At 41.0% G+C, this 25946-nt stretch overlaps 1 protein-coding gene across 4 annotated transcripts in view; it reads left to right on the plus strand.

The window, feature by feature from the left end:
- SETX (senataxin) overlaps window positions 1–25946 on the plus strand; it is a 76396-nt gene that overhangs the window by 35743 nt on the left and 14707 nt on the right. For all 4 annotated transcript variants that reach the window (XM_032633940.1, XM_032633943.1, XM_032633942.1 and 1 more), the window contains 10 exons: window positions 2915–3014; window positions 10717–10890; window positions 13025–13257; window positions 14862–15029; window positions 15706–15856; window positions 20948–21049; window positions 21255–21370; window positions 22797–22868; window positions 24582–24731; window positions 25685–25792. In XM_032633940.1, the coding sequence (XP_032489831.1) occupies window positions 2915–3014; window positions 10717–10890; window positions 13025–13257; window positions 14862–15029; window positions 15706–15856; window positions 20948–21049; window positions 21255–21370; window positions 22797–22868; window positions 24582–24731; window positions 25685–25792 (1374 nt within the window). The remainder of the gene's footprint in view (window positions 1–2914; window positions 3015–10716; window positions 10891–13024; window positions 13258–14861; window positions 15030–15705; window positions 15857–20947; window positions 21050–21254; window positions 21371–22796; window positions 22869–24581; window positions 24732–25684; window positions 25793–25946) is intronic.

Here is a 25946-nt window from a genome sequence, read left to right on the forward strand (position 1 = left end):
CTTTTCATGGCTTGATAGCTCATTTCTTTTTAGCACTAAATAATATTCCATTGTCTGGTTGTACCATAGTTTGTTTATCCATTCACCCACTGAAGGGCATCTTGGTTGCTTCCAAGTTTAGGCAGTTATGAATAAAGCTGCTGTAAACATCCACGTGCAGGTTTTTAACGTAAATATAAGTTTTCAGTTCATTTGGATAAATACTGAGGGCACTATTGCTGGATCCTACAGTAAGAATATGTTTAGTTTCATAAGAAACCACTGAACAGTCTTCCAAAGTGGTGCTACCATTTTGGGAATTCTCTGGCGGTCCAGTGGTTAGGACTATGCACTTCCGCTGCAGGGGGCACAGGTTCGATCCCTGGTCAGGGAACTAAGATCCCACAAGCCATGTGGCTCAGCAAAAAAAAAAAAAAAAAAAAAAGTAATGGTGCCATTTTACATTCCCACCAGCAATAAATGAGAGTTCCTACTGCTCCACATCCCCATCAGCATTTGGTGCTGTCAGTGCTCCAGATCTTGGCCATTCTAATAGGTGTGTAATAGTATCTCATTGTTTTAATTTGCATTCCTTTGATGACATAAGATATGGAGCATTTTTTCATATACTAATTTACGGTCTGTATATCTACTTTGGTGAGGTGTCTGTCCAGGCCTTTTGCACATCTTTTTCATCAGGTTGTCTGTTTTCCTACTGTTGAGTTTTTTTTTTTTTAGTAAATTTATTTTATTTATTTTTGGCTGCATTGGGTCTTCATTGCTGTGCGCAGGCTTCCTCTAGGTGCAGCGAGCAGGGGCTACTCTTCATTGCAGTGCGCAGGCTTCTCATTTCGGTGCCTTCTCTTGTTATGGAGCACGGGCTCTAGGCATGCGGCCTTCAGTAGTTGTGGCACGTGGGCTCAGTAGTTGTGGCACACGGGCTCAGTAGTTGTGGCTCACGGGCTTAGTTGCTTCGTGGCATGTGAGATCTTCCTGGACCAGGGATCGAACCTTTGTCCCCTGCGTTGGCAGGCGGATTCTTAACCACTGCACCACTAGGGAAGCCCTTCTCCTTCACTTTTAAAGGATAATTTTGCAGGATTCAGAATTCTGGGTTGGTAGGTTTTATTCTCTCAACAGTCTAAATATTTCACTACTCTCTCCTTGCTTGCATGGTTTCTGAAGAGAAGTTAGATGTAATTCTTATTTTTCCTCCTCTATAGATAAGGTGTTTTTTCCCACAGGCTTCTTTCATGATTTTTTTCTTTATCTTTGATATTTCATATTCCTGAAGTTTGAATATGATATGCCTAGGTGTAGCTTCTGGCATTGATTCTGCTTGGTCTTGGAGTCATTATTGCCTCAAATACTGCTTCTTTTTCTCTCTCTCTTCTTCTCGTATCCCCATTATGTGTATGCTGTATCTTTTGTCATTGTCTCACAGTCTTGGATATTCCGGGGTGTGTGTTTTTCCCCCATTTTTTTTTTCTCCTTGCTTTTTTTTTTTTTCTCTCCTTGCTCTTCAGCTTTGGTAGCTTCTATTGCTATAGCCTCAAGCTCAGAGATTGTTTCCTTAGCAATGTCCAGTGTACTAATGAGCCCATCAGAGGCATCCTTCATTTCTGTTACAGTGTTTTGTTTTGTTGGTTTTTTTCGCGGTACACGGGCCTCCCACTGCTGCGGCCTCTCCCGTTGCGGAGCACAGGCTCCAGATGCGCAGGCCCAGCGGCCATGGCCTATGGGCCCAGCTGCCCCGCGGCATGTGGGATCCTCCCGGACCAGGGCACGAACCCACGTCCCTTGCATCGGCAGGCGGACTCTCAACCACTGCGCCACCAGGGAAGCCCTGTTACAGTGTTTTTGATCTCTAGCATTACCTTTTGATTCTTTCTACTTTACATCTCATTCATTACATTACCCATCTATTATTTCATGGTCTCCTTTTTCCGTTAAACTCTTAGTGTATTAACTATAGTTTAAAAAAAAATAATTCCTGGTCTGATAATTCCAGTATTCCTGCCATATCTGACAGGTTTTAGTGCTTCTTTAGTCTGTTCAAACTGTGTTTTTTGCCTTTGAGTATGCCTTGTAATTTTTTGTTGCAAGGCGGTCATAATCTACTAAATAAAAGGAACAGCGGTAAATAGGCCTTTAGTGATACAGAAATGAGGTATGGGGGAAGGAAGCTCATTCCACAGTCCTGTGATAAGGTGTCACTCTTTCAGTGAGCCTTTGCCTCTGGACTGAGAGCTTTACACCACATGCTTCTTAGTTTCCCCCACCTCCTTGGGTGAGACAGGATGGTTAGAATGGGCTGGAGCTGGTTTTCTTCCCTCAAGTAGGTTAGGCTCTGATAAAACCCCAGCAAGTTTGACTCTGGTAAAATAGCTTCTCATAGATCAGGCCTTGTTAAGAAGGTCAAGAATGCTCTGGTGTATTTCAGAATGTTTCCTTTTCCCCAGTCCCCACCACCCCCCACCCCCGCTGGAAGCACACAGGGAATTTTCTTCAGTGTTCACTGTGAGGGCCTGTTAGAGCTCCTAGAGGTAAAACTCACCAAAGTGTGGGGTCCCTCTTATGACTGGGTCCCCCTATATAAGAGAGTTGTTCATGCCGAGCCTCCAACAGTTTGTCACATCCAGTTCAGGTTTTCCTCCTGGCATGGAGGTTTCTACTTAAGAGTTTTCTGCTCTGGTAAGTTGTGGTTGCATCTACCTTTTTGTCTCTTTTTACTTGTTAGGATGGAGTGGTGACTTCTAAGTTCCTTAAATGCCAAGCTGGAAACCAGAAGTCCCAAATTAACTTTTAATGTTTGTGTCACACAGGAGTTCTAGGTTCTGGATTTTATGGTTGCTTACTTTGGAAATTTTTGCTGTTTAACATTGGCTTTTCAGATGTTTTTGCTTTCTTAATTTGCTTTTTTTGCTTTGCGTAGGTGGCACAGGAATGGATCAGCTCTCCAAACAAAGAGAAATTCCATCAGTTGCATTTACGAAAATTTCCTTCTGAGTATAAAAAACACTGGGAGTTTGTGGGTAAGTTCTTTCTTATGTAACTTGGGCTATATCATATAGTAATTGGTGATTGCTGTTTGAGGGAACATAATAATTGTTTGAATTTTCTGGGATATAGGTTTCCTAAGGTGAATTTGTAACCTCTTACTAAGAATATGTTTAAAGTCTTTAATTAATGAGAATAATTACTGGGACAGTTATAAAATTCGTGGTTTTAACCACTGTGCAATCAAAATACCACAGGCCAAAGTGTCCCTAGATGCTGGGCAAGGGAGAGAGAAGGTGAGTGAGGGAGTTTGACTGGCGGGGGCGGAGGGGGCGTTGACATGATCGTGCGTACAGATTCTGAGTTAATCTCTCTGCCGTCTCTGCTCTCACTTCATGAGTGGTCTGGAGCACGTGTCACGGTTATGTCTTAGTTATAAATAAACCAAGCATTTAGAACCCTTTAAAATAAAACGTATAAATTTTCCGTCTGCCTCCTTCCCCCTTGCAATCCATCCTACTCCATAGATTCACTTAAGGAAAAAAGCATGTACATATATTTGGGGGGAAAGGTATTATATGTTCACTGTAGAATATTCAGATAATATTAGCCAATAGTAAAATAAACATCACTCACAGTTCCCATCATTCAGAGATAATCCTATGAACATAGTAGTGTATATCTTACTGTTAGACTTCCTACTCATCTGAGTGAAGTGGGGGTGGGAGGGGGTGGGGGGGTTGGTAGGGTTATTTTACCTAAGTGACTGTTTTCATGTATTTATTCAGCAAATATTTACTGACTTTATACTACCTGATAGTGTATGATTCTAGATGCTAGGTATGTAGCTGTGATGAAAACATAAAATTCCACCTTCATGAAGCTTACATTTGACTTATTTTCACTTAATCTATTATAAATGTCTTTTTAGAGATAGATAATAATAGCATGTTCAGTGTATGTAGTTATTCCATTGTCAGTATATTCCATAGTTCTATTTAACCAGTAATTTCTAGTTAGACATGTACATTATTTATGGTTTTTTACTGTTACACTGAATAAATCCCTTTGCTAGATCAGTGTGTGCATTTTAAGACTTTTGATTCATATTGCCTCTGTCTACCAAGAAGAATACGATTTTCACTTCTAACATAAGAATGTATCTCTTCTCATTTGCTAGTTTAAACTTTTCCCCCAGTTTTATATGGAAAATGTATCTCATTTGAGGTTGTAGTTTTTGTCCTCAAATCTTTATTGGTCTTTTGTATTCTTTGGGGGGCACGGATAATTGTCTGTTGATGCCTTTTGTCCTTTTTTTTTTTCTGTTAGGGAGGTTGTTTTCTTATTTGTGTGCATTGTTAATTTTTTTTCAATTTCATTATTTGCTGTTCAGCTTCACATGCAGTTTTTGAGGCAGACAGTTTTTATCTTCACATGTTCAAAAATACCGTATTTATTTCTTTACCATTCAGTTGGTTTTAGAAATCAGATAAATGCTTCCATATTTTCTTGTAGTAGTTTTATATTTCTTTTTAATGTTTAAATCACTGATTTATCTGCCGTTTATCTTGGTGGTATGATAGAATCACATAACACTCTTGTGTCTGACTTCTTTCACGTAACATGTCTTCGTAATTCATCAGTTTTGTGTGCATCTTTGGTATTTTTTTTTTCATTGCTGTGGTGGTATTTCAGTGTGTGACTATGTCACAATTTTACCGTTGATGGACATTTTTATTATTATTATTTTGAAGAAGTTTTTTTGGCAGTGCCATGTGGCTTGTGGGATCTTAGTTCCCTGACCAGGGATTGAAGCCGGGCCACAGCAGTGAAAGCGCTGCCTCCTAACCACTGGATCGCCAGGGAACTCCCGTTAATGGACATTTTTTCCAGCAGTTTAGGTGTGTGTGTCAGGGCTCCCCAGGCCCATCCCCACGTTCAGTGATTTGCTAGGAGGACTCACAGGAATTGTATTCATGCTCATGGCTATGACTTACTGTGGCAAAAGGATACAAAGCAAAATTAGCCAAGGGAAAAAGCAAACCAGGAGCAAGTTTCCAAGAGTCCTTTCCCAGCGAAGTCACACAGGACGCACTTAACCTTCCCAGTAGTGAGGTGTGACACATTACCTACCAGGGAAGCTGAGACACTCAGTGCCTAAAACACCCTCTGCCTAGCTCAAATTCATGACTTTTCACAAGTAAAGTGGGTGTTCGACATAAGCTGTAGAGAAAAAATTTGGCAAACAGGTAAGGTACAGTGAGCCATTCTCATCAGCAAATGATGAGAGGTGTCCGGAAATCCAAGTTCCCAGATTCCAAGGGGGACCAACCTTGTAAGCAGGCCTTTCTAATGATAGCAGCCTCAGGCCTGCTTCTACACACAGCATTTTATGAATAATGCTACTATGATCATTCATGTGTCTCTTCATGTTATGCGAGGGCGTTTTTGTGGAGTCTGTCTCCTGAAGTGGGTCTCAGAGTCTCAGGGTATTATGTGTGAGCTTAACAAAAGTAGATAACGCCAAGCCAGTCATGCAAAATGACACGCCCCCACCAGCGTATGGAAGTCACGTTGCTCCATGTCTGTGCCAACACATTTGTGTTGATTGTGCTGTTCATTTTAGCCGTTGCAATGTGTGTGTATTGATGGCCATTTGTGGTTTTATTTTGTACTATCCTGGCTATCAGTGAGATTGAGCACCTTCTCGTATATTTAGTAGATGCTTAAGTAACCTCTTTGGGGAAGCACCTATTAAAGACTCTTGTTCATTTTCTGTTAGTTGTCTTTTTCTTACTGATTTGGTAGCGAGTTCTTTATATAATCTGGATGTAAACCATTCTCTCACTTTGGCTTGCATTATGACTCTCTTAGTGATGTCTTTAAAATTCTTATTTTATTCTTGTTTAGAATTTATTTTTTAACATAACAAACGCATCTATGTATTTTTTACGGTTAATGGTCTGTGCCTCATTTAAGAAGCCTTTCCCTGCTGCAGGTCATAAATGTATTATTTTAACATCTAGAACAGGTGTCAGCAAACCACAGCTTGCAGATCTACCCAGTATCCTGTTTTTATACTGCGGAAGAGTAAGGTTTTTTTTGTTTTGTTTTGTTTTTTTGCGGTACGCGGGCCTCTCACTGTTGTGGCTTCTCCCGTTGCGGAGCACAGGCTCCAGATGTGCAGGCTCAGGGGCCATGGCTCACAGGCCCAGCTGCTCTATGGCATGTGGGATCTTCCCAGACTGGGGCACGAACTCGTGTCCCCTGCATTGGCAGGTGGACTCTCAACCACTGCGCCACCAGGGAAGCCCTCTGAATTTTAACCATTTCCAATTTATCGTGATTTTTTTTTTTCTATTTTTTTGCAGTACGCGAGCCTCTCACTGTTGTGGCCTCTCCCGTTGCGGAGCACAGGCTCCGGACGCACAGGCTCAGTGGCCATGGCTCACGGGCCTAGCCGCTCCGCGGCATGTGGGATCTTCCCGGACCGGGTCACAAACCCATGTCCCCTGCATCGGCAGGCGGACTCTCAACCACTGCGCCACCAGGGAAGCCCTTTTTTAAGGTTTTGAAAAAAAGATTATGATGAATATGCAACAGTCACCATATGTGGCCTGCAAAGAAAAATCTGGCTCTTTACAGAAAGTTTGCCAATCCCTTTTCTAGAGGCTTCACTGTTTTGCCAACCTGGAATGGATTTTGTACACGAGTAAGATATAGGGGCCGTGTTTCATTTTTTTCCCTAATGGAGATGTTATTACCCCAGTAGTGTTTATTGAAAAGATTATCCTTTCTCCATGGTCTGCAGTGCCATATTTTTCATAAATCTAGTGTCCATTTAATGTACTGACCTTTTTCTGGACTCGTTTCTTCTTTATTGGATCATTTGCCTACCTCTCTGCCCATATCACGTTGCTTAATTTTACGTAATTAAGCTTTATTATAAACTTTAATGAGCAAGTCCGCCTACCTTGTTTTGCCTTAAGAGTATGTTGGCTATTCTTGTCCCTTTGCATTTCCATGTAAGTTTTAGAGAAAAAAAAAAAAATGTGGAAATTTGTTAAGAATTGACATCTTTCTAATACTGATTTGAATAAGATACATACATTCAGTTATTTAGGTTTACTTTCAGTAATGTTTTACAGTTTTCTAGGGAGAGGTTTTGCAGATCATCATTGGTTAGATTTTTTTTCTTTTGGTGTCATTTGTAATTATTTAAGTGACTATCTCTAAAAGATATGGACCTAAAAATTCATAGTAAAACATTATTTTGTTGCTAAAGTATTAACCGTGCTTTCTTAATATTAGATAGCTAGACAGTGTTCAAGTTTTCAGTTTCCTCATAAAGAACAATTTATTTCAGCCTGTTTGAATTAAGATCCAAATTAGGTCCACTCATTGACATTGTTTTTTTTTTTTTTTTTTTTTTATAATTTATTTATTTAATTTTGGCTGCATTGGGTCTTCATTGCTGCACGCGAGCTTTCTCTAGTTGCGGCGAGCGGGGGGCTACTCTTTAATGTGGTGTGTGGGCTTCTCATTGCGGTGGCTTCTCTTGTTGCGGAGCACGGGCTCTAAGCATGCAAGCTTCAGTAGTTGTGGCACATGGGCTTAGTTGCTCCACAGCATGTGGGATCTTCCCCCACAAGGGCTCGAACCTGTGTGCCCTGCATTGGCAGGCGGATTCTTAACCACTGCGCCATCAGGGAAGCCCTGACATTGTTAATATGTCTTCTTCAATTATAATTGTCTCCTTCATGGATTTCCCCCCCCTTTGTAATTTATTTGTTGAAGAAATTGTGTTGTTGACCCTGTAGAATTACTGTCTGTGTCTTGCTGATAGCATCCCCCTGGTGGTGTTTAGTATGTTTTTCAGTCCTTTGTATTTCTTGTAAATTGATAGTTGGATCTAGAGGCTTGATCAGATTCATTTGATCTAATATTTTTGGCAAAACTGTTTCATAGCTGGGGTTGGTGTGTTCCTTTATCAGGAGGTGCTTGATCTTTAATTTCTCTTTTTGTAATATCTATAACCGTTGATCCTTAATGCCTAGATTAATTATTTTACTAAAGGATACAAAATGGTGATATTTTTATTTTATCATTTCTTTATTAGCTGTTGTAGTTCTATAAAGAGAAAGTGCTCCATTTTATTTGATTACTCAGTAGTATACTTTATAAAGAAGGGTAGAATAAGTATTGATACTTGACTCCTGACCAGTTTTCAAAATGATGACTTAATTCTCTGCAAGTGCTGGGTTGACCAGTGAACTTTAAAAAAAATTTTTTTCGTTACAAACACATGGACTTAAATACACTTCTGTTTCAAGTCTTTGTAATTGGCTTCTTCAGGTTGGCTCCTGAGCCCTTTAGACAGGACCCTACTAGTCTTTGAGAGCTTTCTTGCTACCTGATATAACCGATACCATCTATATTTTTTATCCTGTATGTGAGCTTGTGATTTTCTAAGTAGCCTTTGTATCTTTGGGTAGAAAAAGTTATTTCAAGATCAGTATTGGCATGTTATATGCTGTTAACAAGTAATACATGTAAACATAAGGATACAGGAAGGTTGGAAGAGAAAGATTGGAGAAAGCTACTCATGCAAACCCAACTAAAAGAAACTTGTTTTGCTCTGTTAATACCAGACTAAATAGACTTTACGGCAGAAAAGCATTATTTGAGATTAAAAGAGTATTTCACAATGATAGCAAGTTCAGTTAACAGAAGATAGGACCATTTTGCATACCTAATACAATATGTAAAGAAAAAACTGGCAGAACTAGAGTATACTCTTTACATATATGTGAGACCTTTGAACCATTCATTTTTTTCTTTTAGTTTGGAAATTATACCTCAATTTTTACCTCTTTTGCCATTTAGTAGTTCAGGTGAAAACTTAACAGCGTGCATAATTCAAAGCTTACAGTTTTAATCGATACTTTAAGTGTCTCCATAGGTAAGGCAAAATCTTAAAAACTTCAACCCTGTTTATCTGTTCCACTGCGTATACTCTTATTGTTGTGTATTTTTTAACTCTGTATTTTAAACTGTGTAAGGCATACAGTTGGTGCTCTGTATTTGCGGGATTTGCATCATCGGATTCAACCGTGGATTGAAAATATTCAGGGAAAAGAATTCAGAAAAACATATTTGCTATGCACCAGCACCTGTTTACATACCACTCACGTTGGATTTACAACTATGTACATAGCGTTTGCATTGTATTAGGTATTATAAGTAATCTAGAGATGATTTAAAGTATACCGGAGGATGTGCGTGGGTTATATGCAAATACTACGCCATTTTACATAAGGGACTTGAGCATCTGAGGATTTTGGTGTCTGCGGGGGTTCTGGAACCAATTCAAGGACTGTACGACTGTACTCTGTGTAGTGCCTTGTGCAGCCCTTTTTTGTTTGTTTGTTTGTTGATACTACTAGTTCATGTATTTCTTCTCTCCTGGTGCTTTGCTTATCTCTAATATGTTGGTCATTGTCTTTGGAAAGTTATTTAAAAAATAATCAGAGGCCTAGGATGATAGGATGTGTTCTTCCAGAGAGGATTTTTCTTTGCTTCTGCCAGGATTCTGGGAGTACTAGCAATGTGGGATCATCTTAATCTGGTTTAAAGAATTGAGCTTTCCTGAAGTACTCGGGTGAATTGAAGCTGCCTTCATTCTTGGGTGTAGTCCTTCATGGTCCCAACCTGAAGCTTGAGGGCTACCAGGATGCCTACTCTATCTGTGCAGGCCCTGGACTCCAGTTTTTATCTCTTTTTTTGTACAAGGCTATCCCAGGTACGGCTCAAATTCCTGGCTTCCACTCCCTGAAGAGTTCAGATGTTTCTAGGGAAAATACTGGGCTGATCCCTATGGATTTCCACATTGTTCTGGATCTCAACAGAGTAATTTTTCATTGTTGTATTTGGTCTCTGTTGCCTTCAAATAGACATTTCTTACATGATGCATTTTTTAAATTCTTTCTTTTTGCGGCACGCAGGCCTCTCACTGCTGTGGCCTCTCCCATTGCGGAGCACAGGCTCCGGATGCGCAGGCTCAGCGGCCATGGATCACGGGCCTAGCTGCTCCATGGTATGTGGGATCCTCCCGGACCAGGGTGCACGAACCCACGTCCCCTGCATCGGCAGGCGGACTCTCAACCACTGCGCCACCAGGGGAGCCCTAAAATTCTTTTTTGACTTAGTAGTTCAGTCTACTTAATCCTAGTACTTCGTGCTTTGGTTCAGTATGTTGTTGCTGGATTTGGCAGTTGGTACTGAACTTTTTAATTTTAGAGCTTGCTCTGTTTTCTCAGCCCCATTTATTTTACTACTGTCCTTTCCCCCTTGTTTGAAATGCCACTAGTAGGCTCAAAATTCGTATGTGTACATGGATCTGTTTCCAGATTTTCTTTTGGGATTTTCAAAGTAGGGCACAAAAGTGAAATTTTCTTGATTAAAAACTAAGATAAACTTCAAGGAAAAGAAATTTATTAGCTGCTTTTTAATATTATGACTTCATCTATTTTGGCTTTGTAGCAGTTTTTAAGAAGACTTTTATAATACTGTGTGATCAATATTTGACAATGCTGACTAGCTTAGACTGTCATTTTGAAGTATGTACAAAGTCCACTAGTGCTGTATACTTGCTTGAACTTAGTAAAAGGGTTTAATATCCTTTAATCTCATGTAAAATAATTCTGTTAGAATAAATGCTGATTTCTTGTTTTATAGTTTATCTTGAGGAATGTGAACTAGCTAAACAGCTTCATCCAAAGGAAAATGATTTGGTGTTTTTGATTCCTGAAAGACTAAATGGAGAGGAGGAGGACATAGAGGGAAATCGCATGCAAGATCCCTATGAATATTATTGTGGTTATGTTCATAAATTCCGCCGCACTTCAGTCAGTAAGTACCTAATGAGACATTGAAGCGAAATCTGTCAGCAGCTCATCTTTTAATTTCCCTCTAAATTAGGCTTTACTAGCCATGTATTTGCTATACATTTACCAGATGTATATTTGCTCGATGTTTACCAGACTGTATTTGCTAGGTTGACAGAGTCCTCTTTTAGTTTTTCTAGACTCAGCTGGAAAAGGCCCAGCATTTATTGCTTTAGACTTAGGATTTAAAACCTTTCTTTTGTAATGTCTTCTCCTTCTAGTAAATTCCTTCGTCTGTCAGTGTGTTTGTTATAAAACAGACAATTTGCAAACCATCTGTTTGTTAAATCACATTCCAGCCTTGGTTTTGTGGCTAATTATTGATGAGCAGACCAAACACATAACTAATTGTAAGGCAACTGGAGGGGTTTACTGTTTCATCACTCCCATCCATCGTGTTGTAGGGACCTCTCTCCCTAAGGTAGCATAACAAAAATAATGTTAGCTTGAATTTAAGGACTACTGACTATGTGCCAGCCAGTGTGCCCTGTCCTTCCTGTGCACATTTATCATCTTTTCCCAGAGCCCTGCAAAGCAGAATGGTTTGTTCCCTGCTCATTGGGAAATCAGAGTTCAGGGATGTTAAGTAACTTATCCAAAGACATCCTTAGTATTAAACGCTAGGTCCAGAATTGAAACCTAATTTTGTTTGACTACGAAGTCCACACGCTTGATATATGCCAAGCTGCCTTTTTGACATTGCTGCTCTCTTAGTCTCTGTTATGTGAAGAGAATATGTGATCATTATTCCTTCACCTTTTTGCATCGTATCTTAAAAATAGCAACAAAGCTGTTAGAGTTTACCATTGTGCCGCATCATAACTGGTGTGCCATGTTTACTGTTGTGTGATCAGAGCTCAGTTCTTTATGCAAGATGAGTTTAGCAACAGGGATATATAGCTTCACCTGTGCTTTCAACTCTTAAAGTGGTTACATTTGCCAAAGTTCTGTTTCTAAGATTTAGAAACGGTTTCTGTCTCCTTCCCTGAACTCCTCATGCATCCAACTATCTGACATCTCCATTTGGAGATTATTAGACATTTCAAACCTACTCCAAAAAGAAACACTTGATTTACTGCCTGACATGTGCTGTTGCTTCGGTTTTTCCCAACTCAGCATGTGGGACCTCCATCCCATTCTTCCAGTTGCTCAGCCCAAAACCTCAGAGTCATCCTTGAGTCTTGCTTTCCCTCACACGCTCCATCTAATGCATCAGGAAATCCTATCGGATCTTCCTTTGCCATATATCCTACATCCAAGCGCCACCTCTCCTGCTACCTCCTGGCCCACACGACCATTCACTTTTACCTAGATTTTAGCCTCTTAAGTTGTCTTTTTGTGCTTTTTCCATTGCAGTTTATTCTTCATTCTCAATAAGCGATTCATGTGTGAGTTAGCGCATGTCACTTTGTTCTGAAAATAATCCAGGCACCTCGCTGCCTCATTGTCTGTGCAGTTGCTGGTTCTCTGCCTGTGACCCACTTCCCCTGGTTACGGGCATGGCTCACTCACATAATGCCATGTCTCTGCTCAAATATCATATCAGGAAGACCTCCCCTGACTCTCCTGTCTACGATAGCACGCCCTCACAACCCTCATCACTTCCTCATCCCCCCTCTCGGCTTTTTCCTAACACTTACCGTCACCTGACATGTTTATTTGCTTATCTGCCCCCTTCTTCTAAAAAATAAGCCTCCAGAAGACAGGAACGTTGCCTGGTTCTTAGGAAGCAGTCAGTAGATACTTGTGAGAAAATTATTTAAATGATGTATAAAAAACATGTTACAGGGCTTCCCTGGTGGCGCAGTGGTTGAGAGTCCGCCTGCCGATGCAGGGGACACGGGTTCATGCCTCGGTCCGTGAAGATCCCACGTGTGCGGAGCGGCTGGGCCCGTGAGCCATGGCCGCTGAGCCTGCACGTCCGGAGCCTGTGCTCCGCAACGGGAGAGGCCACAACAGTGAGAGGCCCACGTACTGCACAAAAAGAAAAAAAAAAAGAAAAAAAAAAGTTACAAAACATGTTGTTCTGAGTAACCTTTTTAACTGGACACTGTTATTCACTGGTAACTGAAATTGCCTTTTCTCCTTCTTGATAATAGTGCATAATGGGAAATCTGAGTGTTCCGTTTCCATCCAGACTCAACATAATTTACCAGTCAATTTAAATGAATTCGTGAAATGTCTTGTAATCAGCTCTCTGGTGACTACACAAAGGAAGTTGAAAGCCATGTCTTTGCTGAGTGGTCGGAACCAACTGGCCAGAGCCGTTCTGAATCCAAACCCCATGGACTTCTGTACAAAAGATTTACTAACTACAGCATCTGAGAAAATTGTGAGTGATAGTCATTTGATAACAGGGAAAGTCAGAACATTTCATGTCAGGATGTTAAAGCATCATGTTATTTTTATCTGTCACACATTCCCTTTTGTCTACAACAAAGACATAGTCACCATGTGTGCCCAGTGATATATTTAATATTACAAAGTAGTTCTTTGTGTTAGGTTAGTCAGCTTACCTCAGGAAAAAAGGTAGAGTGCAAAAAGGAATTGAAAATATGCTTGAAGAGCAACATTAAAATGTGAGGTGAACATCCTACTTAACTGTTTGTTAGGTGATTAAATGCAGGAGTAAGAGTAGGTTTAATGGAATGAATTTTGCATTTGAATGATCAGTGGAGCATTGACTGGTATTGTTGCCAGTGTGACAACGAAGTTGTGATTTTGTGTGAACACATATTTCTCACTGTTGTAAGAGTTGTGTGTAAGTTCCAGGAAATTAACACAGAGACAGGCGGAAGGAAAGGAATGTTATTTGAACCCCTGTCTTGTGTTAGGGCTTTCATATGCATTTTCTCAGTCAGTTCTTGTTGTAGTTTATCTTATGACAGGGCCGAAAGTCAGCTCATCACACGAGATGAACTGTGCCGAAGCACAGCAGTAGAGGGCTGCCGCTGGCTCGGGCAGAACAGCGCCGTCTGTCCTGCTGTGGTAGCTTTTATTAAAGCATTATCTAGGTTTACATTTTAAGACTTGTTTTCTTAACGTTTCAGAAATGTCAAAGCAGCAGCCTATGTTTTTATTAATTATAGAAGCAATAACTGGCTTCCGTGAGCACCTGCCGTGCTTCGTCCTTGAGCGCAAAAGCAGCACAGGGTTCCCACCATTATTCTGATTATACTGACGCAGCACAAGGACATCTCCTCGCGTTCCCACCACTCTGATTATACTGAGGACATCTCATGGATCAGTGTCCAAAGCATTCAGTGCTTCTTCGCAGGCCCCCGGTTTGCCGGGGTGGGGGGGTGCTCAAAGCAATCAGGACTGTTTGCAGTTCTGGCTTATTCGCCAGCCCCCAGTTTGCTGGGGCGGGGGGGGCTCATGGGTCACGTCTGCTTTCCATCCTCAGTTATTCCACTACAGTTCTCACCCTCTAAGGAATCCCGGATTTAATGATCGACAAAGGCTGAAGCCCAGAGAGGTTAGGAGTTTAGAGACCTAGCTTTTGAGTGAAACTGAGGTGTAGACTCAAATCTGACCCAAAATCCATGCTTTTTCGACTGTATGACTTGTGTTAGGAAAGGAAATCTTGGAATGTTTTTACTGTCTAAAGAGAGAATTGACTAAAATGGGAAGAACCACAGAATAAAAAGAAAAAAAGTGCAAAACAATTTATTGTGATCAGCTTTATAAGAATCACAAATAAAAATATAGTTGTTGTAGTTGTAGGTGGACTGAGGCCTGTAGACACTCATCAGTAGCTCTTTCCAGTAGTGAAAGTGGTTCTTAGATTAAGGGTCATTTTGGGGTCTTGCCTGATCATCACCAAAGCTTCTGTCTGACAAAGGTCAGCAGATTCAAACAGATGCCTTCCACTCTCTTGCTCTCCTGTGCCTTCACAGGAAGAACCACTCGTTCTCACTAATGTCTTTTGTATAGATTGCCCACCTAAGAGATTTCAATGAAGACCAAAAGAAAGCAATAGAAACTGCATATGCCATGGTGAAACACTCCCCAGCAGTTGCCAAGATCTGTCTGATTCATGGACCACCCGGGACAGGAAAATCAAAAACCATTGTGGGCCTCCTGTACCGCCTACTGACAGAGGTAGAGTGTGCGCGAGGGCATCTGTGCCCTTAATTGAGTATGTTGTTTTACTTTAACTAACGTGTAAATAAGTACTAAAGTGCGTTTTTTCCCTTCACTTTTGTGTATCTTTTTGATACTGTGTGGAACTATATCAGATAAAGCGGTAGCAGAGGTAGAGAAGATTATAAGAAATAAAAGGAACAGAAAATGTTATCTTGTGTGAAACTAATGCTAAGGGCTAGAATGGTGGTCTTCGGGCTTTATTATAGGTCACAGCTAATCCCAGGAGACCATCTTGAATGTATTTCTGGGCTACATTTTGAACATTGAATAAAATAAGTGGATAGTAAGGTAAGGCTCAGAGAAGTTACGATAAAATTTTATGCCAGAGTAGTTTTTTGGGGGGGGGGGGGTGGTGGCGGGCACGCCATGTGGGATCTTAGTTCCCCGACCAGGGATCGAACCTGGGCCCTTGGCAGTAAGAGCACCGCATCCTAACCACTCGTTTGCCAGGGAATTCCCTGCCAGAGTAATTTTTTAACATCAATGTAAGATGTAGGTGCTTTTATTTACTTTTAACTATTTATTAGGGGAACTTTCAAATATATGTGGCAGTAGAGAAGAACTATAACGCTGCATAATAGAGCTCATCAGTATTTTTTGTTTGTTTGTTTGGTGCAAATTGTCGAACCAGAGGAGGGGACATTCAGATGAGAACTCCAATGCCAAAATCAAACAAAACCGTGTCCTTGTGTGTGCGCCTTCCAATGCAGCTGTTGATGAACTTATGAAAAAAATTATCCTTCAATTCAAAGAGAAGTGTAAAGACAAGAAGAATCCTTTGGGTATGATACTTATGTGGGCTTTTAATTTGTTTTTGTTTTCAATGTTTAGTGTGGGTAACCTTGGATGACAAAGAGCAAGCCAGTTCTGGTAATTTTTTCTACTTGAGGCTGTGGCCTATGTGTACTTACTGGTTTGTTTAATGAATATTTTGGAGCATTTATTCTGTGCCAGGCCCTGTGCTATGTACTGAGGTTTCAACAGTGAAACCCTCAAAGAGACAGGAAGTGGATGGATCAGTGGGCAATCATACTGTAAAGGTAGAAGCTCTATAATAGGAGTAAAATGTGGGTAGTTTGAAACACCTTAGAGCAGCCCTTGATTCAGTTGTGTAAGGGTTCGGGAAGACTTTTAGAGGAAATGATATCTAAGATGAAACTTGGAAGAGCAATGAGGCCGTGAAGTGGGGAGAGGACTCTCATGGAACTTACTGTAAATAAAAAGGACCAGAAGCCAGAGAACCATGGATGGTTCAGTATAGCTAGAATATAATGAGCTCCACCAAGGCAAGGGCTTTTAAAAATGTGTTCACTGTAGTAACCCCAGTGCCTGGAACAGTGCCTGGCACTCAGTTGGGACTTAGTAGATGTTTAGTGACGCAAAAGCTAGAGCAGTCATCACTTATGGTTACCGAGTGCTCAGTACGTGTCAGTACTCTCAGAGTAATCCTCTGAGCCACGCAATAAATAACCTATCTACATTTTATAGGTGGAGAAGCTGAAGAGTTGAGATGTAAAGTATACCACAGAGATAAGTCTTTTCAGTACAGTTGACAGATTGAAGAGCATTGCCACTGAGGATTCGGGATGCTTGAGTGAATGTGTAAAGTCATTTCTGTGCACTTAACCTTAACACCTGCTCTCACACCAGCCATCCTGAGTGGCGTGGTTGTGGCTCTGGGTCGGGCTGCTCTTCTAAGCACATGTATCTTGTCTTCCCTAACCAAATTTTATTTTCCTTGAGGTTACCTGGCAGTGACCTAAATCAGTTATGATTCAGTTGGGCTGCAAATAATAGACACTCCAAGTACAGTGGCTTAACTATGATAGAAGTTTATTTCCTTCTTACTCAGAAGCCCAGAGATGGACAGTTGAGGGATGATACTGGCCTGATGACTCTGCTTCCGAGTCTTCAGAGACCTAGGGTCTTTCTACCTTGTTGCTCTACTACGTGTGACCCCCCCACTCCTTAGTTCACCTCATGGTCAGAAATGGCTGCTCCAGCACCAGTAGTCACATCTAGCAAGTGCAAGGAAAAGGGGACAGATATACTAGCCGTGCTTTAAGAAAAGTTCTGAGACGCTGCCAGTAGCACCTCTGCTTATTTCCTTTTGGCCAGAACTTAGTCCCATGGCCACACCAGCTGCAAGAGCAGGTGGGATGTGTCGTCTTTATTCGGAGGGATCACACACGTGTTTCCTTTATTGCATATGTATTAGCTACATGTAGAATTCATTTGCTTTTAAAACTTAAAATGCATTGTCAACTGCAGCTTTTCTACTCACCATTATGTTTGTGGGAACTGTGGCCTTATGTCTCGCTGTATATGGATGCGGTCATTCATGTCAGCCGCTATAGGGCATTTCATCATATGAGTGCACGGTTTATTCGTTATCCATTGATAGCAGTGTAAGTTCTTTTCCATTTTTTTTTTTTTGTTGTTGTTATTTCAAACTTTATTCCTGTACTTGTGCCTGTTTCTCCAGTGCAGGATGAAAACGTTTACTGCAGTGACTGAGTTGTATTGTGTTGTACTATACAGCAGCTGAAGGGAGCACACTGGAATACTGTGTCCTTACTCACGTCTCCTGAGTATTCATACAGGCTGCTAGGGCAGTGCTTTCACACTGTGGCTTGTGACTAGGTTAGTGGATTGTGAAATCAGTTTAGGGAGATCAGAACCAGCATACTTAAACAAGATAAGATAGAATAGAAGAGAACAGAAAAGATTAGAGTGTAGGTAGTGAGGGGTAAGTATTGTTTTGTGAAACCTGTTTTATTGGTGAGGTATGAGTGTACTGGCTTTCAATGTGAAGTGTACCTCATACTATAGATCACGGTCAAAAGAGTTTATAAAAACACTGGTCTAGTGTATATATACCTAGAAATGAAAATGCTGGGTTGAAGGATTTGTGCAGCCTCTAGATAGGGCCCGGTTCTGCTCCAAAGTGGTTGTATCAAATTATACAACCGAGAACAGTTCCCACGCGGTTTTCACTTTCCTTTCCCTGAGGGAGGGTTAATAAGCACTTTTTCAGGTGTGGGTTGACAACACAAGAAGGCTGGGACGAAGGTGGCACAAGTGTCGTGTCTAGGTTGGATTTTTAAATTTTTTTGTTAGAGAGGAAATGAAGTCTCTTGTCAGTAAAGACAGCTTTTTTCTTCTTTTTCAGTACTTTCATTTTTGCTTCTTTTCACTATGTCCAGTGGTCCTGGGTGTCCTTTAAGGAAATACCTTGGACATCTCACCATTAAGTGTGATGTTTGTTTCTGGGGTTTGGTATATACCCTTTTATCAGGTTAAAAAAGTCCCCGTCTAATTAGAGGTTTTTTTAATGACTGGGTGTTGAATTTTATTGCATGCAGTTTTTTTTTCCATTCATATCCCCCCTCCCCCCAACCGCGCAGCAATGGAAGCACAGAGTCCTAACCAGGGAATTCTGCTTTTCTTTCCTTCCTTCCTTCCTTCCTTCCTTCCTTCCTCCCTTCCTTCCTTCCTCCCTCCCTCCCTCCCTCCCTCCCTCCCTTCCCCCCTTCCCTCCCTCCCCCGAGGCTTAAGGGATCTTAGTTCCCCGACCAGGGTTTGAACCCAGGCCCACGGCAGTGAAAGTGCCGAGTCCCAACCACTGGACTGCCAGGGGATTCCCTACAATGCTTTTCTAATGTGAAAATATCTTTGATTCCTAGAATAAGGTCAACTTGGTTGTGTACTATTATTTTTTAACACATTGCTGGATTGCTATTGATTTTTTTTTTTTTTTTGCGGTACACGGGCCTCTCACTGTTGTGGCCTCTCCCGTTGCAGAGCACAGGCTCCGGACGCGCAGGCTCAGCGGCCATGGCTCACGGGCCCAGCCGCTCCGCGGCATGTGGGATCTTCCCGGACCGGGGCACGAACCCGTGTCCCCCGCATCGGCAGGTGGACTCTCAACCACTGCGCCACTGGGGAAACCCTGCTATTGATTTTTTTAAATGAGGCCAGCCTGTAATTTTTCTTTGTCATATCTTTGGTTTTAGTATTGAAGTTATACAGACTTTAAAAATGAAGTTATACAGACATTTATTTGGAATGTTTCATATAAGACAGAGAATACCTGTTACTTGAAGGTTAATTTGTTTTTAGTGTTGTTTTTTGGGGGGACTTCTTGTTTGTTTGTTTTTTGTCTATTTTTTGACAGATGGATAAGTTTCTGTCTGCTGAATGTCTTTAATTTGTTGGTTTATTCAAGTTTTCTACATTTGAGTGAGTTTTGCTAATTCATATTATTCAAGAAAAATCTCCACTTCACCTTAGGTTTTCAAATATATTGGTATAACATTGTTCACTGTATTCTCATTTTAAAAATCTCACCTGTATTTTGGTTGGGTCACCTTTGTGATTCTCTGTATTATGTATTTAGACTCTTAAGTCCACATGTGGCATGGGCCTATAGTTGGAAAGTCCTCGAAGAGAGTTTATTTTTTTCCCAGCTAAGCCCAGGCCAAGATAGATTCATGTCTTTTTCATCCCTCCACCTCTTCCATGCCCTCTTGCTTTCTAGTGGGCTTTAAAATCCAAGCCCCCATTATAAAATTTCTATATGTTGATTGGAATGGTAGTTTTGCTGTTGTAGATATTTGTCAAACTCCGTAGAACTAAGGATTTTTAAATCTTTGCATTTTATTGTATGTAAATTAAAAAACAAACACCTAAGCACCTAGAGAGTGACCAGCCCTCACCCTGTTCCCTCCAGGGAAGCCACAGCAGCTCAGGGGCTTTCACCTCTGGTTTTCACCTTTCTCTTTGTTTTTGGCCCCTAGGAATTTCTCTTACATCCTTCTGAGCTCACCCTGCATTTTAAAGGATGTCTGTTTTAATTTCTGGAGCATTTTTAGGTGCTTATAGTGGGTATAAATCTCATCCACCTTTCTGGTAGAAACACAGGTTAGCAATTTTGAAACCTTCAAGTAAATGTTGGTCAGAGAAGATGGCTTCAAATTTTAGAAGAATGAGCTGAACTAGGAACAAAAATATGTGTAGACAGCTGTATAATGAGCTCATTTATTCATTGAACATACGTTTATTGTACTTACGTGCCAGCTGCTGTTCTAGGCAGTGACCAAAACAAAACCTGGTTCTTATAGGACTTGGATTCAGTGGAGGGAGTTAGCAAACAAGTATGTGATGTGTCAGATTGGGATAAGAGCTAATAAACGCTGCATGATTGCTATAGTTTAGTTCAGTGAAGCAGTGGGAGATTGTTAGATTAAATAATACCTGAAATGTGCTAACCTAAAATTAAAATGTGGTTAATAAACCAGTTAAATGATGCTGACAGTTTTTGGAATTACCGTATTCCAGAATTTCCAGCTTCTTGTGTCCCTTAGATCCTGGAGTGGCATTGTGATGTGGAGCAGTTTCAAAACCTTGGTTCTCAGTATCCTGCAGAAAGCATATGATGGTCGCGTAAGATTCTGTTTGGGGAATTCAGACATGTATTAATAGATAAAAGTCTTCATCTTCGAAATATCCTATGGTCAAGAAATTTGTTTTATTTTCACTCGCCATTTCCCAAATACATTTTACCATGGAGTGATGTATAGAACATAGTTTGAGAAGCGTTAGTGTAATAGAATCTCAGCTCTGCAGTGTACTGTTTATGCAACCTCAGTAGCTTTTATTAGGTGGAAATAGGTCCTTGCCTTATAGGATTCTTATGAAGCAAATCTAAAAGAATGTGTGTGGGACCTCTAGTGCAGTTCCAGGTATTTGGTTGATTAATAGTTCATGTTAGCTCCTTTCTCTGACTGTTAATATATTTGCTTAGAAATAGTTATTATGTACAGAAACTGACAGTGTTCTTATTAATCTCTAAGTGTGACTTTTATCAACAGGAAACTGTGGAGATATAAATTTACTACGTCTAGGTCCAGAAAAGTCTATTAATGCTGAGGTCCTAAAATTCAGTTTGGACAGCCAAGTTAACCACAGAATGAGTAAGTACTGAATAAAGGTATATATTAATTGATTTCTGTTTCTTTTTGTATGGTAGAAAATGGCGTGGGCATTAGAGGTAATTTGGAGACCCTAGAAGTAGTCTAGTTTTGGAAGCTAGTTTTTCTTCTCATTGTGTATGCATATGTATATATTCGTTAGAATGAGCAGTTGTTTATCTTTTATTTTATTTATTTTTTTTTAAAGAAAAAGAATTACCTTCTCATATTCAGGAGATGCATAGAAGAAAGGAATTTCTAGATCATCAACTAGATGAACTTTCCCGCCAGCGTGCTTTATGCCGAGGTGGAAGGGAGCTACAGGTATCTAAACATTTCTTGATCAGTGTTTTTTAATAGCTCGTAGATAAACTAGTTGGTGAGTATTTGATGCAATTCTTTCATTGTGGAATAGCATAATTTGTGTATAAAAATGTACACAGGGCTTCCCTGGTGGCGCAGTGGTTGAGAGTCCACCTGCCGATGCAGGGGACACGGGTTCGTGCCCCGGTCCGGGAAGATCCCACATGCCGCGGAGCGGCTGGGCCCGTGAGCCATGGCCGCTGAGCCTGCGCGTCCGGAGCCTGTGCTCCGCAGCGGGAGAGGCCACAACAGTGAGAGGCCCGCGTACTGCACACACACACACACAAAAATGTACACAGAAATGGTATGCCTTACATTAGGGGTTAAACTTTTCTTAAAAGAACAAGATAGTAAATATTTTAGACTTTGCAGGCCATGTGGAGTCTGTTTTAGCCACTGAACGCCACTGTTAATGGCATGAAGGCAGAGTAGGTAACACATAAGTGATGCCCCAAGGGTTGGCCTGCTTAAGCAGAAAGAGCATACCTGCAGTACCCTGAACAGAACTGAATCATACACAGTATTAAGGATTTATTGGACTTCCCTGGTGGTCCAGTGGTTAAGAATCTGCACTTAACACTGAAGGGAGCTCAGGTTCGATCCCTGCTCAGGGAACTAGGGATCCCTCATGCCGCACAGTGTGGCAAAAAAAAAAAAAAAAAAAAAAAAAAAGAATTTATCAAATTAACACCTACGAATTGAAACATGGGGTGCTGGTTGTTGGGTTGCTTTATAATGAGCTGATGTTTAAAAACAGACCACAAGAGAAAATCGAAATCGAAATAGAGAAGTTTATTTTCACAGGTCTTGAAGAAGGTATAAGGCATGCCTTGTGGGGCGTGACAGGCAGGTCAAGGGAGAGTGCAGAGAGAGAGGCAGGCCCTGGCGCACATGTCATTATCAGAGTCCATGGGTGGAGTACTTTGGGGTTCCCAGGCTAGGGCTGGATTGGCCAATTTTAACCAAAAGAGCAGGGTTTTGGTAAGTTGCTTGGAGGGTCTTATCTAAAGGGCATATAAGGGGAAGGCACTGGATGGCAGGGGAGACTGTTGATCACAAGAGCTTATGTTGGCTGGTGGGCTGGTGACTCCACAGGCTGCCGTCTAGGGCGTGCGTGTGTGTGAAGGGGCCTAGAGTTAGTTTGGGGTCTCTGCAGGCTGCTTGGCCAAACAAAAATGGATGCCAGGGCAGCAGTACCATGGAGTAGCTTAGCTAAACTCTGACACACAGCAATACAGGAAGACTCGTATAGAGAAAACACACTGGGTGAATCAGTTTTTCATTAGTAAAGTACTGGCTCACCCTTTTGAAATGTGAGGTAGTCCACTGGAAAGCATTTTAAAACGCTTAATTTAATTTTAATGATGGCATTCTGATTTTTTTCCAGAGGCAAGAATTAGATGAAAAAATTGTCAAAGTTTCAAAAGAAAGGCAGGAGCTTGCTTCTAAAGTTAAAGAGGTAAGTAGTTCACCTGTAGCATTTTCCTGGTATTACTTTTTCTTTTTTTTAACTTACGAAATAGTTCAGACAACCTATGGTCTTTTCTCAATTACATTTAAAAATTTGGGGGAATTCCCTGGCCGTCCAGTGGTTAGGACTCTGTGCTTCCATTGCAGGGGGTGTGGGTGTGATCCCTGGTCAGGGAACTAGATCCCGTGTGCTGCAACTAAGAGCCCGCATGCCACAACTAAAAGATCCCTCATGCCGCAACTAAAGATCCCACACGCTGCAGGGAAGATCCCACATGCCACAACTAAGACCCAGCGTAGCCAAATAAATAAATAAATATTTGAAAATACAGGAAAAAAATTACATGTCTGAATTCAGGTAGAGTGACAGTGGCTGGGATGTGGCCCAAGAAATACAAGCACCTTTTTTCTCAGTTTTTGGCTGAAAGCACATACTCTTTTTACTTGTTTTTGATGACAAAAATCCTTCTATAATATGTATAACTTTTCCCAGTATTCTTTGGATATAAAAGTATCAACTAACATTTAGATTGGTCAAAGCTAGGATGAGCCAGGTGTGTACCCCGTCACCAGAGTGCAGCCCTTAATGAAATGAATTGGGGGTCAGGGAAAGAGAGGGTAATACTCAACCGGTAATGGTATTTGTATTTTTGAGCTGAGGTTTTTCTCTTGAATGTATTATTGACCTTCTCTGTGTGGCTAAATAAGTATAATTGAACTTAATGCATATTTCCACTAGCAGTTTGTTTATTAAAAATTATGTGGAAAGCTTTTTATTATAACTTTAAGCTGAGCCCAAAATTAATCTTCCCATGTTGAAGGATGAATTCCAGGTTTACCAGTATTATGGTTTTTGCCACTGATCACGTTGTTCTTTGGGCCATTAAATTAATTGTACTTGGCAGTTTTACTCATTAGATGGCTGAGAGGAGAGGTATGTGACAGTTAACATGTGAGCACCAGAAGGCCACAGTCACCACCCTCTTCTCACAACACACGCCGTGGCATCCATGGTTGAATCTATCATATGTTCAGGGATGATTCACGACAGCTTTTTCAGGAGGGGAAATAGGCTAACTGAATCTCTGATGACAGTACTAGTTTATTAATTTGAACACTGAATGATATGCATTGTGAGGTGTCATTCATACTGTCAGTCTCCATCACAGTTTATTCCATTATAGTCTGGACCAAGGTTGTAGGATTCTACTGTGGAAGTAGAATGCTTGTCAGTTTCACAGGCGTTTTTGTTGGTACTAGCCCTTATAAAAGAGAGAACAATATTACGTACTTAAAAACTAACAGAAAAGGGTATGTTCAGGCTTAGTTCTGATCCTGGTTTTACTCAGATAATTGCTTCACAATCCTGGTTTTACTCAGATAATTGCTTCACAGCTCAGTAGAATTACTTAATCTTTGCTTATTCTGATACCTCCCCTCATACATCAGGCTGTAAGAATTGTAATCCACTTCGTCCAAATTAAACCCTGAATAAATTTTTCTTAATGTGCTTATTAACTCATGTTCTGAGATTAGACTCCACTGCAAAGTGTTCTTTCTGGTGGCTTCTGATTATCTTGAATGTTTCTGCTGTTTTCTAGGTTTGAGGTTCCTACCTTTTACTAGACATTATCCTGCCACATAATGAGTGTAGTTAGGAATTTATATACAACTGAATGTTGATTAACTTTTATTCTCTTAGGTTCAAGGACGCCCACAAAAGACACAGAACACCATCATCTTAGAGTCCCACATCATCTGCTGCACACTGAGCACGAGTGGTGGTTTGCTGCTCGAGGCTGCTTTCCGTGGGCAAGGGGGTGTCCCCTTTAGTTGCGTCATTGTTGATGAGGTCAGTAAGCAGTCGGCCATGCAGCTTTGCCTAGGAGTAAGTCTTAGATGAAGAGTGGCTGCCGAGATGTTGACAAAGTGGTCTTTGCATCTGATTTTGACCTGCCATTACATGTGTATTCCCTTACGTTGAAATGTGCTGCTAGTGACCCACCACGATGAAAATTACTTTTTCAGTATTGGGACTGTAGTCTTAGGGATTCCTGATTGTTCTTCATAAAAATCCCTCCCAAGGATTATTGTAGCTCTTGCTTGGGATATCTCTGGTTACCTTTTGAAGCATTTTTAATATAACTCTGGACAGCTCTGAGCCACCATATTTTCAGCTGATATCTTTATTCCTACTTCATTCATTGAGCAAACATTTATTGGGTACCTACTATTTGCCAGGATGTAGAGCTAGAAGACAAAAGAGATGGAAAATGAGGTACAGAGAACCCATCCAGGAGATCCAAGATCCAGTATTCACCAAAACGAAGGAATAGAAAAGATGGAAGTGATGAAATAATTGAAGGAAATGCCATTGAATTGAAAAGAAGCTTGAGTCTTGCAACTGAAGCGGCCTACTGAGGAAGAAGGAAGAGAGTGGGATGGGGGTGGGACACACAGACACGCAATCCCCTGAGGCACGTGCCCAGCGGGGACAAAGAAAACAAACTGGGGATGTGACATGGCCCTTCTAGCTTATGGCTGCTTCCCAAGTGGTAGTGGCACCTGAGTGGTGGCTGACTTCAAAACGTGTGTGGGGTTTTTTTCCCCCGCTTGGCGTTTAGAATGTTTTTGTTGTTTTGTTTTCTAACCAAAGAAAGCTCTTATTTTTGATCTTTGGTGCAGAAGGAGAAAGTGTATGTTTCTGAATGGTTAGGACTCTTATGAATTGGATAGACTGTGTATGGATAAATAAATAATAGAGATAATTCTGATTATGTCTCCATTCTGTACTCTCTTACCAAGGCCGGACAGTCTTGTGAAGTTGAAACTCTTACTCCGCTCATCCATCGTTGCAACAAGCTCATCCTCGTAGGAGATCCTAAGCAGCTCCCTCCCACAGTCATTTCTGTGGTACGTTTTTTCACATTCGTGTTGCTTTAAAGTGGAAGGGGCTTGTTTGGGTTTTTTTTGTTTTGGGCGGTGGGGCAGTCTTTCTTGGATCATCTCTTATTTGCAGGGAAGAACAGGGAATGGCTGAGAAAAGAGAACCACTGTTGAGAGCCTT

The sequence above is a fragment of the Phocoena sinus genome, chromosome 6 (assembly GCF_008692025.1).
Source record: "Phocoena sinus isolate mPhoSin1 chromosome 6, mPhoSin1.pri, whole genome shotgun sequence".
Lineage (NCBI taxonomy): Eukaryota > Metazoa > Chordata > Mammalia > Artiodactyla > Phocoenidae > Phocoena > Phocoena sinus.